Raw genomic sequence first — 15,492 nt, forward strand, 5'->3', positions numbered from 1 at the left:
TGATTGGTTATTTGTGTTTACGTAAAATAGATTCATAATTCCAACATTTCATAAAGCACTTGAAAGCATCAGAAATCGGTGGCGTCTGTTGTCAGTACGTCATCACGTCGTCTCACTGATCCTGGGAGAGGAACAACAGAGGTCCTATAAATAAATATTAGGAAATAGTTTTTAAGAAGTAGTTCAAAATGAGCTCCACTTAAAGCAACTACAACAGTGAAATCCAGTTTTTATATGAACGCATGAGTAATAATACTAATATAATAGTGTAACAGTTGTATAAGTAATGGTTTGGTCCCCTGTTCAGGATCTTCCATCTGTCTTCACCCTTTCTGGACTTCTTTTACTTTGTATTTTCTGTCAGGAGGTTAAAGTGTGGAATGCAGCAGCTGTTCAACAATCTGAAAATACTCCACAAGTCCTGCATTCAAGCTCCATACCGCAGTAAAAGTATACGTAAAGAATCAACAGTAAAAGTACTCTGAATGTGCAGAAACTGGTTGATATATCATTATATATTTCATTATAAGATTGTTCATTTTTTTCCTGTTGTAGCTGCTCGAGGTGGCGCCAGTTTTAACTGCTTTGTATACAGTTTGATCCAGTGGTTCACAACCTAGGGGTCGGGCCCCTCCAAAGGGACACCGGATAAATCAGAGGGGTCGTGAGATCAATAATGGGAGAGCAAAGAAGAAGAAACTAAGTTCCGATAGACACATTCATTTGTTTTAAACCTTTATAACCTTTTCTTTTTGTGTGTGAAATATAGTATAGTTTTACAGTTTTAGGCCTCAACGTTTAATTTAAATGAAACCATGTGAGAGGTTTATTTCTTAGATAAATAGTAAATGTAAAGCTGATAATCAAAACATAGAAAATAGATACCTGCAAAATAAAAGCATACACAGAAAAATAGTTTTTTATCGGCCACTTGAGGAGCAACAAGAACTTTAATATTTAATATCTTGATCAACGTTTGTCGGTTTTAAAGGTGTTCATTAATAATTAAATCTCACACATTTTCTTTCCACTGATGAGAACAAAATCATTGATGTGACATTTTTGTGATGATTACTGGAAACGTCTCAGACGTACTTTCCACACGAGACAAACTCGATGTTTTCAAAGACATTTCAGGTTATTTTAAAAAAAGAAACATTTTCCAGGATGTTTCCATGATTGGATAAAACCAGTTCCAGGTTTTCCAGGATGTGATGTTATTCAGAGACAGCAGGCGGCGCTGCTGCTGCACTCACCGCTCTGTGTGTGTGTGTGTGTGTGTGTATGTCTGTAGTTTCTCTAATAAAAGCTGTTCTCTGTTACAGATTTGAGTGATTTTTCTTTGATACAAAGAGTTCATTTTGAACCAATAAGATTTCAAACTGACGTTAAATTCAACTCAAACTGGTTTAACCTTCAGCTAAACATGAACTCTCCAACTCAATAAAATCATATTGGTTTTAAATTCCTGATTCACCTGCACACCTGTTCAAAACCCCTTCGTGGTCACAAAGTCCGCCTCGTGTTACATTTAATGCATGTTTTGGGGATTTGAACCAGTGTACTTTGAAGTCCAGAAGGCAGCACAAAGTCAGCTTGATATTTTTTCCTTAACCTGTTGATTATTTTGGCGTCGGCAGCAGATTATTAATACTAGAATTACTCTGGATGAGATTCATTTAACCTCAGACTCTCAGCAGACTTTGTCTCTGCATTGGTAGAAATATAATTATATGTCTTCAATGTTGTTGTCTGGATTCATTTTTTTATTTCTTTTGACTTGAAGAATTCAGGTAAACATAAGCAGCACATATAGAACATACAGTATGTAACTAGTATAACACACACAAATAATTTAAATAAAGATTTAAGGACAATTATGTTACAAAAGCAAGAGTATATATTCACATAGCTATAAACAAAGTTCAGAGGCTTTAGAGAAACATGTATTTTCCAGGAGGGTTTTACTTTTTTGTTGTTCAGTAGACTAAGTGAGTTGTGAAGAGAGCTCTAAATTCAAAAAGAACAGGTGTCCTGATGAAACTGTTGGATGTCTGATGGACCCAGAAGCTGATGAAGAACACGTGACGGTCCGTGGAGAAGAGTTGAGGCGGATTTGAACCAGAAGTTGAGTGATGATTGTTTTATTGTGGCGGGGTATTTGATGACTGGTGGTGGAATGAAGTAAAAGTATCAATACTACACAGTGAAAATACTCCTCTACAAATAAAAGTCCTGCATTCAAAACCTTACCTGAGAAAGAAAAACAGTTTTCTGCTTTGTGCCGTGAGTTTCCAGACTTTTTATGTGATAAATAAATGAAAACAGACAAAATAAAATCAGCACTGCGACAGGAACACAAAGTTCGTCACTGACTTTTCGATGCGTTAAAGACTTTTATTTTGAAGCTTGACCCCGTGACCTCTCTTGTTTCAGGTTCACACAGCCAGCAGTCGTCCTCTCCTCCCCCGAGAGGTGGAGGGCAGAGATGGATGAATCCGACAGGAGGCTCCTCTCTGGCCCGTGATGGATGCCGCTGCCTCGGACGCTCAGGACGCGGCGAGGGAGCGAGGCGGCTTGGTGGCGAGGAGGAGGAGGAGGAGGAGCAGGAGGAGGAGGAGGAGGGTGTAGGTCAGGGTTATATATAGAAAACAGATGATGAGCCCTCTGCTCTGCCCTCTTCGTGATGCACGACGACAGCCTCTCCAGCTGCATCCACGCAGGTGATGTCATCTTAAATGAACGATTGGCGAGGTGGCAGAGCAGCTGTCCCAGCACAGCAGCGACTGACCCAGTAAAGTAAACTCCCCGCAGCATGAACAGGTCAGACGGAAGGTAAAAGGTCATTCATGGTGTAAAGGGGTCGTATTCACACAAAAAAAGCTGCTAGTTTTTGTTCTGAGAGTAATTCATAAATCACTTAAGGGCTCAAAGAGGCCGTCCAGAGGTCTAAGACCTGCTCACATTCCAGAAGTGGAGGAAGTATTCAGATCCTTTACAAAGTAAAAGTACTAATATCATACTGTAAAAATACAGGTATAGGTACGGTGTTACAGGTTATAGGTAAGTGGTGTAATGTCAGTACACTTACTCAAGTACTGTAGTTAAGATACTTACTTTACCCGAGTATCTTTTGCAGATTCTAATCCTTCGCTTTCCTGTCCAGGTAAAACCACGTATCTCCAGATGTGTTGATGTTGAATGTTTGTGATGAACTGAAGGATGAAGTGTTTCTTTATGTGTTGATGTTGAATGTTTGTGATAAACTGAAGGATGAAGTGTTCCTTTATGTGTTGATGTTGAATGTTTGTGATAAACTGAAGGATGAAGTGTTCCTTTATGTGTTGATGATGAATGTTTGTGATAAACTGAAGGATGAAGTGTTCCTTTATGTGTTGATGATGAATGTTTGTGATAAACTGAAGGATGAAGTGTTCCTTTATGTGTTGATGTTGAATGTTTGTGATAAACTGAAGGATGAAGTGTTTCTTTATGTGTTGATGATGAATGTTTGTGATAAACTGAAGGATGAAGTGTTCCTTTATGTGTTGATGTTGAATGTTTGTGATAAACTGAAGGATGAAGTGTTCCTTTATGTGTTGATGTTGAATGTTTGTGATAAACTGAAGGATGAAGTGTTCCTTTATGTGTTGGTGTTGAATGTTTGTGCTAAACTGAAGGATGAAGTGTTCCTTTATGTGTTGATGATGAATGTTTGTGATGAACTGAAGGATGAAGTGTTTCTTTATGTGTTGATGATGAATGAAGTGTTTATTTATGTGTCGATGATGAATGTTTGTGATAAACTGAAGGATGAAGTGTTTCCTTTATGTGTTGATGTTGAATGTTTGTGATAAACTGAAGGATGAAGTGTTCCTTTATGTGTTGATGTTGAATGTTTGTGATAAACTGAAGGATGAAGTGTTTCCTTTATGTGTTGATGTTGAATGTTTGTGATAAACTGAAGGATGAAGTGTTCCTTTATGTGTTGATGATGAATGTTTGTGATAAACTGAAGGATGAAGTGTTCCTTTATGTGTTGATGTTGAATGTTTGTGATGAACTGAAGGATGAAGTGTTCCTTTATGTGTTGATGATGAATGTTTGTGATAAACTGAAGGATGAAGTGTTCCTTTATGTGTTGATGATGAATGTTTGTGATAAACTGAAGGATGAAGTGTTCCTTTATGTGTTGATGTTGAATGTTTGTGATAAACTGAAGGATGAAGTGTTCCTTTATGTGTTGATGATGAATGTTTGTGATAAACTGAAGGATGAAGTGTTCCTTTATGTGTTGATGTTGAATGTTTGTGATAAACTGAAGGATGAAGTGTTTCTTTATGTGTTGATGATGAATGTTTGTGATAAACTGAAGGATGAAGTGTTCCTTTATGTGTTGGTGTTGAATGTTTGTGCTAAACTGAAGGATGAAGTGTTTCTTTACATTTTTATAGTTTATTCTTGTCATATTGACAGAACAACAAAGTCAGAACTGTGTCACGAGGACAGGGTGCAACACCAGGACGCATTAGCGTCTGGGCACATGTCGGCTTTAATAACTTAAGAACTAGCCTTTAAAGAATTTCATCATTAATCCTTTTACAATAATATGAATTTTGATCGATCAATGCTATCAGTTAAACAGTTAAAAGAAATATTCCCCAAATAAGGACAAGACAAAACACTACAGTGGCAGACTAAAGACTTGTGTCAAATAATGCACATGCCTTGAGAAAGAAAATATATAGAAATACATAGCCGTTATAAAACAGGTGAGAACCGTAAAAGCCATACAGACATGACACATACAACAAAAAATACAACAATGCCATCTTTCTGTGAACTAAAAAAACAAAAATCCGTGTTCTTGTTGAGTAGAGTCATAATTACTGGGAGGAAAGTAAGCATGAAGCGGTTGCTTTTCTGCTTTTCCACATAAGTATAAATTAGGCAGAACTCTCCTGGTAGTTGAACTTGGGAACCAGCTGTTCTGTTCAAATGCTGCAGATGAAATTGAATGATGGATAATGGACACTAATCTTATCAGTTAATTATCGGCTTGTCTCAAAGTGTCTCAAAACTTTCATTCTCTCTACTGACCAGCAGGGGGCGACTCCCCCAGTTGTAAAAAGAAGTCTGATTGTATAGAAGTCTATGAGAAAATGACTACTTCTCTCTTGATTTATTACCTCAGTAAACATTGAAAACATGAGTTTATGGTCTCAATCTCTAGTTCATTTAGTAAATTATGGTCCATTTAGAGTCAAATAGACCATAAAGCGGGGTTGGGAGTTGTCCGTGTTTTCATCCTCTGAGTGCTCTTTCTTTTCTCTTCCTTGTTGTCCTCAGAGTGTAGATATGTCTGCTGCCAGCTGTCTGCTGACTGAAGATCAGTTTCTGTGCTCCATCTGTCTGGATGTGTTCACTGATCCAGTCGCCATACCATGTGGACACAACTTCTGTAAAACCTGTATCACTCAACACTGGGATATTCATGTTCAGTCTCAGTGTCCCAACTGTAAAAAGCTTTTCTACACAAGACCTGAGCTGCAGGTCAATACTTTCATCTCTGAGGTGGCTGCTCAGTTCAGACAGTCAGCTCAACAGAAAGCCAGCAGCAGCAGCTCAGAGCAACAAGCTGCCAAACCAGGAGAAGTTCCCTGTGACGTCTGCACTGGAACCAAACTGAAGGCCCTGAAGTCCTGCCTGGTGTGTCTGGACTCCTACTGTGAGACTCACCTGGAGCCTCATCTGACAAGATCAGGTCTGAAAAGACATCAGCTGATCAACCCTGTGGAGAACCTGGAAGGCAGGATGTGTACGAAGCACGATAAACCTCTGGAGCTGTTCTGTAAGACCGACCAGATGTGTGTCTGCATGATCTGCACTGTTTTAGACCACAAGACACATGATGTTGTTCCTTTGAAAGAAGAATATGAAGGAAAGAAGGCAGAGCTGGGGAAGACTGAGGCTGAAATTCAGCAGATGATCCAGAAGAGACGACTGAAGATTCAGGAGATCAAACACTCAGAGGTGCTCAGGAAGGAAGATGCAGACAGAGAGATGGCAGATGGTGTTCAGGTCTTCACCGCTCTGAAGAAGTCTGTTGAGAGGAGCCAGGCCGAGCTCATCAACACGATCAAAGAGAAGCAGAGAAAGACAGAGAAACAGGCTGAAGGCTTCATCAAAGAGCTGGAACAGGAAATCTCTGAGCTGAAGAAGAGAAGCACTGAGGTGGAGCAGCTCTCATGCTCTGAAGACCACCTCCACCTCCTCCAGAGCTTCAGGACCCTGAACGCTGCTCCACCCACCAAAGACTGGACAGAAGTCAGAGTCAGTCCACCTTCATATGAGGGGACTGTGGTGAGAGCTGTGAATCAGCTGGAAGAGATGCTCAGTAAACAGATGAAGAAGCTGCTCACTGAGGCCGAGCTGAAGAGGGTCCAGCATTCTGCAGTGGATGTAACACTTAATCCTGATCCAGCACATCTTTATCTCATCCTGTCTCATGACGGAAAACAAGTTAAACATGGTGATAAAGGTCCCTCTCTGGCCGACGGACTCGGTGCCAAGGGCAACCCCTCTTGGTGCATCGGGAGGAGACCTTTTGCCAAATCGGTCAAACATCCCAAGCGCACCCGCTCTCTGGCCGGCAGCCTCGGTGCCAAGGACACCCGCTCTCTGGCCGACAGCCTCTGTGCCAAGGACACCCGCTCTCTGGCCGACAGCCTCGGTGGCAAGGACACCCGCTCTCTGGCCGACAGCCTCGGTGCCAAGGACACCCGCTCTCTGGCCGACAGCCTCGGTGCCAAGGACACCCGCTCTCTGGCCGACAGCCTCGGTGCCAAGGACACCCGCTTTCTGGCCGACAGCCTCGGTGCCAAGGACACCCGCTCTCTGGCCGGCAGCCTCGGTGCCAAGGACACCCGTTCTCTGGCCGACAGCCTCGTTGCCAAGGACATCCGCTCTCTGTTCGACAGCCTCGTTGCCAAGGACACCCGCTCTCTGGCCGGCAGCCTCGGTGCCAAGGGCACCCGCTCTCTGGCCGACAGCCTCGGTGCCAAGGACACCCGCTCTCTGGCCGACAGCCTCGGTGCCAAGGACACCCGCTCTCTGGCCGACAGCCTCGGTGCCAAGGACACCCGCTCTCTGGCCGTCAGCCTCTGTGCCAAGGACACCCGCTCTCTGGCCGGCAGCCTCGGTGCCAAGGGCACCCGCTCTCTGGCCGACAGCCTCGGTGCCAAGGGCACCCGCTCTCTGGCCGACAGCCTCGGTGCCAAGGGCACCCGCTCTCTGGCCGACAGCCTCGGTGCCAAGGGCACCCGCTCTCTGGCCGACAGCCTCGGTGCCAAGGGCACTTTTTAATGATACATTTTTTTTTATATTAATAATACTGAGCTCCCTAACTAGCCACAAAAACAGGAGATAACAGGAATTACAAAATAAATGGCAGTGAACCCCTAGACAGCTTCCCCAAAGTGAGACAACATAGTTCTATAGTCAGGAACAATCAAAGCCCCAGGTACGGCAGTACCAATGCTCTCGGCACTAGCAGCGAACCAACAGCTCCACAGGCCAAGAAAAAACAAAAGAGGGAAAACACTGGATCTCGGGGTTGATATTCAGCTCCACTGATGAACTGAGGACTCTCAGGTGTGGGTGCTTCAGCGATCACAAAGGGGCGTGGCAGACCTGAAACACAAACACAGCTTTCTTCTAAAAAGAGGCATATTTAAGTCAGTCATAGTTATCTCCTGTTTTTGTGTACATAATGGGAACAACTTCTTGGTTCACAGTACCACCATTTTCATCCTTTCCCTCTTCTTTTAACATAGGCCGTGAAACCCATCTTCGCATCAAGATCCCCTCTTCTGCATAGAATGACTGTACCATTTTCTCATATGCTACCTCCGTCACTCCCTCAAAACATTTAGCGAGACGAGCATCAGCTTTTTGAGCTTCAATCAGGGACTCACGTGTCACAGGCAATGGTGACAAAATCACTGTGGGAGTGGATAGGTCCATTTCAGGAGGTGTAAAATCCCGACGATCAAAGGGGGGCAGCTTGTCTTCTGCAAAGACATGTGCAAGTATGGAGTCGGGCCAGGTTGGTTTCCTCTTCCTGTTTACGAGCCTGGGATCTGGTGAGGACACTGACAGAAAACACGTCAGGATGACTTCAACACTTCATCCTTATCTGGACTAGTAACAGGGATATTCACAACTTCAGGACTAGGCAGTACCATATCTCCAGCTATATCATTTCCCATGATGAACTCAAACCCTTGTATAGGAAATGAGTAGGGTGCAGCAACATCAAAGAACCCAGAGATTAGCTTTGACTGGACATGCACACGAAGTGGGGCAGGTACGTAACCCATCTAAATGCCCCGTACGATTGCACTAGCTCCACAGGAGGTCTCAGTGCTGAGAGGCAGAAGATCAGCGAGAATGGACTGCGACCCAACAGTGTCTCAGTATCCTCACTGGCCTTCCACAACTCCTGTCACCGTTTTGATTAAACCAATACGCTTGGCTTGCATTACTTGTAGAGGCTGATATTTGCACTCGAGTCAGACACTCAGCGATAACATGACCAGTTTTATGACAGTAGGAACACCACTTGTCTGATGTTGAATTTGCAGGGGCCCCTTTTGATCATTGGGAGTGCGAGTCAGCATTTCTTATGATTGTCTCATGTGTCAAGTAGGTTTGAGATCCCAGAAGAGCTGCCTGAAAGTTTTTGGAAATTCTGGATGCCAAATCAAGAACCTTATATTTCATTGTAAGAGTTTGTATTTTTATTGAAGCTTCTGAGAGCAGAGCAAGATAAAAAATAAATAAATCACTGTCCGAAGATCTTTAGCTTCAGAGTAAGCTTTGATACCGAATTGAAACCGAGCGCATAGTGACATTAAATGTACAAAAGAAATGGAAATAAACTACAGAATATATTTAATATAAATTCTCTCTAAAAACCTGCACTGCCACAATTGACATTAATCATTTGCCCAGAGTAGGACTTCCTGTCTGAGCAGAGCTCTTGTTTTTAATACAGCCAAGAGGTGATCAAAGAGAAGCAGAGAAAGAAACAGGCTTAAGGCTTCAAAGAGCTGGAACAGGGAATCTCTGAACTGAAGAAGAGAAACACTAGGTGGCGCAGCTCTCATGCTCCGAAGACCACCTCCAAAGCTTCAGGACCATGCACGCTGCTCCACCCACCAAGGACAGGAGTCAGTCCACCTTCATATAAGGAGAGAGCTGTGAATCAGCTGGAGGAGATGCTCAGCAAACAGATGCTGGCTGAGGCCGAGCAACATGCAGTGGATGCAACAGATCAGCTTAAGCTGATGCTGCATGCAACTGTAAAAGGTGTATGAACAGCAATATCACAACTGATTTGGAAGCCAATTGGTACACATGTAGACACAGATAATGGACAGTCAAACTTCAGTGAAAAGTGTTGGTTCTCACCAAAACATGTCTGATTTCCTTTGTTACTTTTTGTCCTACAATGTACATGGGTTTAGTCATGCCATATACTTTCCTCTCTGAAGACCATTTTGATTGAACAACGTCAACAATTCTTTGACAGAATTAAAAAAAAAAAGAAAAGCTTTTACATTGGATTTTTTCATTCATTAATTTCATCTGCAAGAACTTTCAATTAAAAACCAATGTGATGGTTGAACTTCCCATTAACCACACAGATCTATTAACAAGTTACTGGTTCAGAACACATTGTTGTCTTGGATAATTGGAGCATTAGTCAAGTCAGTCTAGAAGCTGGGATCCCCTGAACGGGCTAATGCTATGCTCGGGTCATATGGCTGGTGGACAAAAAGGGACTGCAGAGTTGGTTAAAATAAGGATTGTTGACGATGACGGACTTTGGCTGATGCAAGGCCTCTATGCATGTTGAGTTTTTGGAATTTGTTTCATTTAAACCGTAAAAGTCAGATACAGAGCTTTCAGATAAATTAGTTGACCCATTGAAACGTTTGGAAATTCAGTTGTACTTTCAAGCAACCGCTTTGTTCTAGTGTTTCTTCTGATTGAGAACAAACTACACAAACCATGTCTCATCACAGTATTAAGAGCTTTAATCACATTAAAAGTTATTTTTTCTTCACTGTAGAGGTCTCTCCTTCACTGTGATTGGTCCAACAGCTGTTTCCTGTTCCCACTGAGCTCCTGCAGCAACAAAACAAAAACAGTTTATAAGATATTACAGCTACCCCTGGATTGGATTAAATTAAAGGGTTCACCCCTAAAAAAAAAAAAATGTTATCAATGAAGGGATATCTTGTGCATCATCTAGTAAAGTTGACGGAAAGTGTTCCATTATAAAAACTATAACCCATCCAACAGTAATATATCTTTACTACAATAAGAAAAAAAAATCTAATCAATAGAACTTTGACATAAAACTAATTTGACCTTAATTACACTCCTAATTATCTGAACATTAAGGATGAGTATGTAATATTTTAAATGATGTTGGTACAGACATCTGGTATTTATATTAACAGTACAGTAGGTTCAGGTTGACCCAGCATGTGCAGAGTACAGTTTTAGTGGAAATACGGTCCAACTGGTTTTGGAGTCGACCCACTCACCTGTTCCAGTCTCGTGGCGCCCTGTTGCACAGTCTGAATCACAGCAGCTACAGACTTGATGGCTGCCACTGGCCTCCCTCCACCTGTCAACAAAAGCTCTGCCTCTTACAATTGTTTGGAGAAAAGGTTTCAAAATTCTGTCATCTCTGTTAACTTCAGATATTTATCACATTTTAGTGATCCTGCATGATGTTCAGTGCACAAAAAGTTACATTATAGTTATGATTTCTGAGATGACAAGAAGTTTGTTTGTCCATCACCGATTTCAGATTGATAAATGTATATAATAAAGTTCTTCAGTATTTCAGCACAGAAACACTATCAAGTATTGGCAGCAGATGGGAGTTGTAGTATCTCACCCGTTGGAGAATGAACAGGCCTTGGTTGTGGCATCAACAGCTCCAGCAGCTGCGGTGGCTTTCACACTGCAGGTGATGTAGATCTACAGAGACACAAAGAAGGTGTTCATTCAAGTTAGTCGACATAGAAACCAACGGCTGTCTGGAAGAAAGGAAACCTTTTGAAAATCCCAGGAAAAATCCTAATCACGCAGGAGATACAGGAAGTGTGCGACGCGTTCGAGTCTCACCACGCCATTGTCGTCCTGCTGGAACCTGAACGCCTCCACCTGAAACTGCAGTCTGTCGTTTTGGGTCCGAGGCAGGAACCGAGAGCTGGAGCCTGTCAGCTGACTGTCAAAAAGACACCTGAACACAACAAAGAGGACCCTCAAACAACAGACTGACAAAGATTGAGAAGAATACGGCGTTTGGGAGAACATGCTGCGGTAAAGCCATGCTTGTTAAACAAAGATTCGACAAGAGTTTTTCAGACTAGAGGTGGACTTTAAAAAACCACCACCAGTAAAGTAAACTCACCCGTTGTTTCCCAGGAAGACGTATCTAGGGACTGTGTCGCTATTCGCGACCACTGTGGCCACGCAGCTGTCCACCGTCACTCTGAGGGGGACGTGATGAAACTGTTTGACCGACACTTCAAACCTCATCATGTCTCCCATCAGGAACACAGCGGACGGCCGAGCGTACTGCCAATCATCTGAGGGACAGAAAAGAGAGTCAAACTTTAATTTTACATCGGCGGCTTCCTATTAAAAGACCAACTGACTGAACCTCAGAGGTGGAAAATAACTTCATGTTTTGTACCAAGTACAATTCTGTATTCCATTTCAGAGAGAGATATTGTACTTCTCACTTTACTAAATTTATATAATAGTGAAAGATAATTCTTAAGTAATCCACTGTTGAAGTTTCATGATCTAACCTACTCTCCTGTAAGGTTTCCCTTTCATAGAAAAGCACCACCAGGAAAATAATTGATGAAGTTGGAACAAAACACCCACCAGTTAAGAGTTTGATGGAGAAGTAGAGATTTTCCTCCGAGCCTTTGGCGACACTGAAGGGACTCAAGGTCGGCTGCAACAGCGAGCTGCTCACATCATGCTTCCTAAAACAAGAGATTAACAGCAAAGATATGATTAAACACTTTCATGTTCTCCAGAAGACCAATCGTCAAGAACCGTGTAAGGACAGAGGTGGAGTGTAGCTAGGTAGCCGATTTACTCAAGTACTGTGCGTACATTGTGCAAGTAGCATCAAATGGACGCCAAGCTTGGCAGTTTTAGACTATACAACAAACTATTAAATGATACGTTGTAGTTTTAGCTATCCAACAATCCAAACATGAAATTCAGTTCAACGCCGACATTAAAGTGATGAACACATTAATGTTTTAATACAATTTTAACAGTGGTATTCACGTACATCTTCCATAACTGCCAAGACAAAAAAAAGATTTTGACCTCTGGTAGAGACATTGAATGTTGACTGCGACGTCTCTGGCTCGGATGATTTGACTGTCCCCCAAAGGACTGGGAGAGTAGAGCAGCGTGAAGGTGTAGATGAACGAGTCCTCAGACATCTGAAAGACAACTTACAACATTAACACTTATCAAATAACCAATAATTGGCACCAACTTTGTGAAACTTTTTAGCTACAGCACAGTTGCCATATGACAAAGTTACTGTACACCACCTGCTCAGCACCAGACAGGCTCAGTTAACAAGCCGGTGAACATGGTGGAGCATTTAGCTGCTGAAGACCAATATGTCCCTCAGGAGTTGGTGGAGACCAAAAACAGAGCTAGAAGTGATACATTTCATTCATCAGGTGGACGAAGACGCACCCGATTCGCAAATCAGCCAATCGATACTGAAAATGTATTCATTTGGGCTTTAATAAAAAAAGTGAAACAATTTATGGATAAAAAACAAAAAAAACAAAGTGAGTTTCTCTTCACATAAACACTCACCTTCAGCTGGCTGCCACATCCGTGCAGCTCTGACTCGAAGATCAGGACCTGCTCTTCAGGATCTTCCCAAGCGGCAGGACATCCTCCCAGCGTGACGTCCGCAGCCAGGACAGGTTTACCCATCCCCAGCAGGTCTTTCTTTGCCTGCACCCAGACGGAGCGCTCCCCGCAGACTGCGCTGATACTGTCGGCCGCCGACGGAGTCTTTGGCTGAAACTCTGGAGGGAACTGAGGCTCCTCAGCCGGTGGCTCCGGATACCTCCAAGACAATGGTGCATGTAAAGACTGCTTCTCCTGGACTGCTGGGAGGGAAGGGTGTCATCAGCTTCATTGGTAATGCTATGAAGAACCATAGTCTGTATAAAAGTGGATCCATTGGTTTGTGGAATGCAGTTTTGAAACCTCGAGTTTGGCATTTTGGCCATCGCCATCTTGATTTTTGCAACCATGTGAATAGGAGAGACCATACAAGGACTGCAAAGGAGTGACAGAGACGCTGTACACACGTACAGTAATCACGTGAGTGATATTGTCACCCAGCACCTCCCTTCCTGCACCAGTCAAAATTAAACAATCACTCCATCTGATGCTGAAACTCAACATTCAATTTCTATAAATTAAAATGTATTAAAACATTTGACTGATAAATCAACCACATTGATCATCAGATATCAAAAGTGGTCAGTGTTGTAGTGATTCCTGTGGTGTGGGTGAGGTCTACCTGTATGGTCCAGGACCAGTCTCTGGTGTCCAAACCTGCCAGCAGCAGGCTTAGGGTGCCACTTGAAGTCCAGCGCTGCTGATACGGCTCCACAAAGAAGCATGAAAAGGATTCTGACTGACACGGCCATGTTGAGGAGTCTATGCTGTTTGATACAAGCTCACCTGTGCACCAGTCTTATTTGTAGGGTAGAAGTTTGGCTCCGCCCACCGTCTGATTGACTTGATTGCTCCCCAGCTGGGCCTCGTTCACCTGCACCAACCGGCTGAGACTCATTTGAGCTTCATGCCAATCACACAGAACTTTAAATCTAAAGTTTGCAAATATGTATGTATGCAGTTGAGCATGGATGCTCATTGTTGACATTAAGAGAGAGTGAATTTGAGAGATTTTGCAGTGGTTTTAAAATTAGGAAGCTGATGTCAAAAATACTCTAAACTGAAGCTACAGTCCTCCTCAGCCTTCGTGACATTGTGTCAAAGATGGTCTCTGGTGCATGTTGGATGTGAACGTCCCTTTTGATTTTACACTGGTCTTCCACTGAAATACATACATGGCCATATAACAGGTTTTTGTGTGAAGCGTGTGTGTGTGTGTGTGTGAGTGTGTGTGTCACTGGCTAATTAAGGTCCTGATGGAGTTCATCCTGTTAAAATTGTTTATGAATCATTAGAGGCAGAACAACGTGCTCTCCCTCCTGTGTCCTCCACAGAGATAATTAGTCCAGCCAAGGGCACACTCACACTCATGCTAACACTAATACTACCACACACACACACACATATACACACACACACACACACACACACACACACACACACACACACACACACACACACACACACACATAGGTCCTGAGAGGGAAGAGAAGAAGGAGAAGAAGGAGACAAAAGATGGTGGAGGAGAAGATGAGGAGCAAGATACAAGAAATATAACTCTTACATTTTTTTGTAAGCAATATATATATATATATATATATAGTTCATACTTTCCATAATGTGATGATAAAAGAGTATCAGTATCTGAAATTCATCAGAGAGTCAAATATCTGGGGAATTTTGTTTTTTAAATATTAAAACATATGTACGAAAATATATAGTAAAAACTTTAAATAAAAAGAAATATTAACAAATATCCCAAAACAAAATAATGTAAAACATCCAAAATAACATTCGTAAAATATCGAAGGAAATTATTGGTAAAATATCTGGAGCCGAAAATCAGCAAAATATAAAAACATATTAATCTATCTGTTGAAAAAACTGAAATATTGTTGTGTATTTTTTATTTATTTTCATGTGTTTAAAGCATGAAGTGAGATTTTATAATTATTCATTATTCGGATGATCTAGTAATACAGCACATGTTTTCTTTATTTTTTGACAGAGAGAGAGAAAGAGAGAGAGAGTTTGACCACCATAAAACCAGTGCGTGTGTGTGTGTGTGTGCGTGTGTGTGTGTTAGCATTAGCGTTAGCTCGAGTCGTCTCTCTCCATTCATTGCCTGTATTAACAGCAGCAGCCTCCTGGGGCTGTTAGCTGCTCACCTTCACTGATATTAATGAGCTCTCTCTCTCTGCTCATTTCCTTTATTTATTAGCTGCTAACAGCCCGTGTGTGTGTGTATGTGTGTGTGTGTGTGTGTGTGTGTGTGTGTGTGTGTGTGTGTAGGTGTGTGTAGGTGTGTGTGTGTGAACGGTTCAGTCGTTTAAGTTTAATGTTGTGATATTTTTACGCGGACGTGGCTGTTTTCTTTTCTTTCTGGAAAACGAAGCAGTTTGTTAATGATGATGATGGCAGCAAGTTTTTGGGACGACCTTGATG

At 42.3% G+C, this 15,492-nt stretch overlaps 2 protein-coding genes across 2 annotated transcripts; one reads left to right on the forward strand and one right to left on the reverse strand.

The window, feature by feature from the left end:
• Window positions 1-5,350: 5,350 nt before the first annotated feature.
• On the forward strand, window positions 5,351-7,365 carry LOC142947929 (uncharacterized). The gene has a single exon (XM_076089801.1). It carries the CDS (start codon window positions 5,359-5,361, stop codon window positions 7,363-7,365), a length of 2,007 nt encoding a protein of 668 aa, XP_075945916.1. The 5' UTR covers window positions 5,351-5,358.
• Window positions 7,366-9,043: 1,678 nt separating this feature from the next.
• On the reverse strand, window positions 9,044-13,799 carry LOC142947930 (zona pellucida sperm-binding protein 3-like). Its single transcript, XM_076089802.1, has 9 exons — window positions 13,670-13,799; window positions 12,949-13,247; window positions 12,439-12,557; window positions 11,980-12,083; window positions 11,498-11,675; window positions 11,209-11,326; window positions 10,979-11,061; window positions 10,620-10,702; window positions 9,044-10,194 (listed from the first exon to the last, which is right to left on the reverse strand). Exons 1-9 carry the CDS (start codon window positions 13,797-13,799, stop codon window positions 10,130-10,132), a joined length of 1,179 nt encoding a protein of 392 aa, XP_075945917.1. The 3' UTR covers window positions 9,044-10,129.
• Between the last annotated feature and the right edge of the window lie 1,693 nt (window positions 13,800-15,492).

This window comes from Anarhichas minor, unplaced genomic scaffold (assembly GCF_050575085.1).
Source record: "Anarhichas minor isolate MPS153535 unplaced genomic scaffold, ASM5057508v1 ptg000011l, whole genome shotgun sequence".
Classification (NCBI taxonomy): Eukaryota; Metazoa; Chordata; class Actinopteri; order Perciformes; family Anarhichadidae; genus Anarhichas; species Anarhichas minor.

What these genes read in the sequence shown, in the direction of transcription:
- LOC142947930 (XM_076089802.1), bottom strand. Translation starts at nt 13,799, where the DNA reads ATGGCCGTGTCAGTCAGAATCCTTTTCATGCTTCTTTGTGGAGCCGTA. An exon ending in CTCCATCAAACTCTTAACTG is followed by an intron (nt 11,676 to 11,979) that starts GTGGGTGTTTTG and finishes TCTGTCCCTCAG; the next exon opens with ATGATTGGCAGTACGCTCGG. An exon ending in GCGCCACGAGACTGGAACAG is followed by an intron (nt 10,195 to 10,619) that starts GTGAGTGGGTCG and finishes TTGTTGCTGCAG; the next exon opens with GAGCTCAGTGGGAACAGGAA.
- LOC142947929 (XM_076089801.1), top strand. Translation starts at nt 5,359, where the DNA reads ATGTCTGCTGCCAGCTGTCTGCTGACTGAAGATCAGTTTCTGTGCTCC.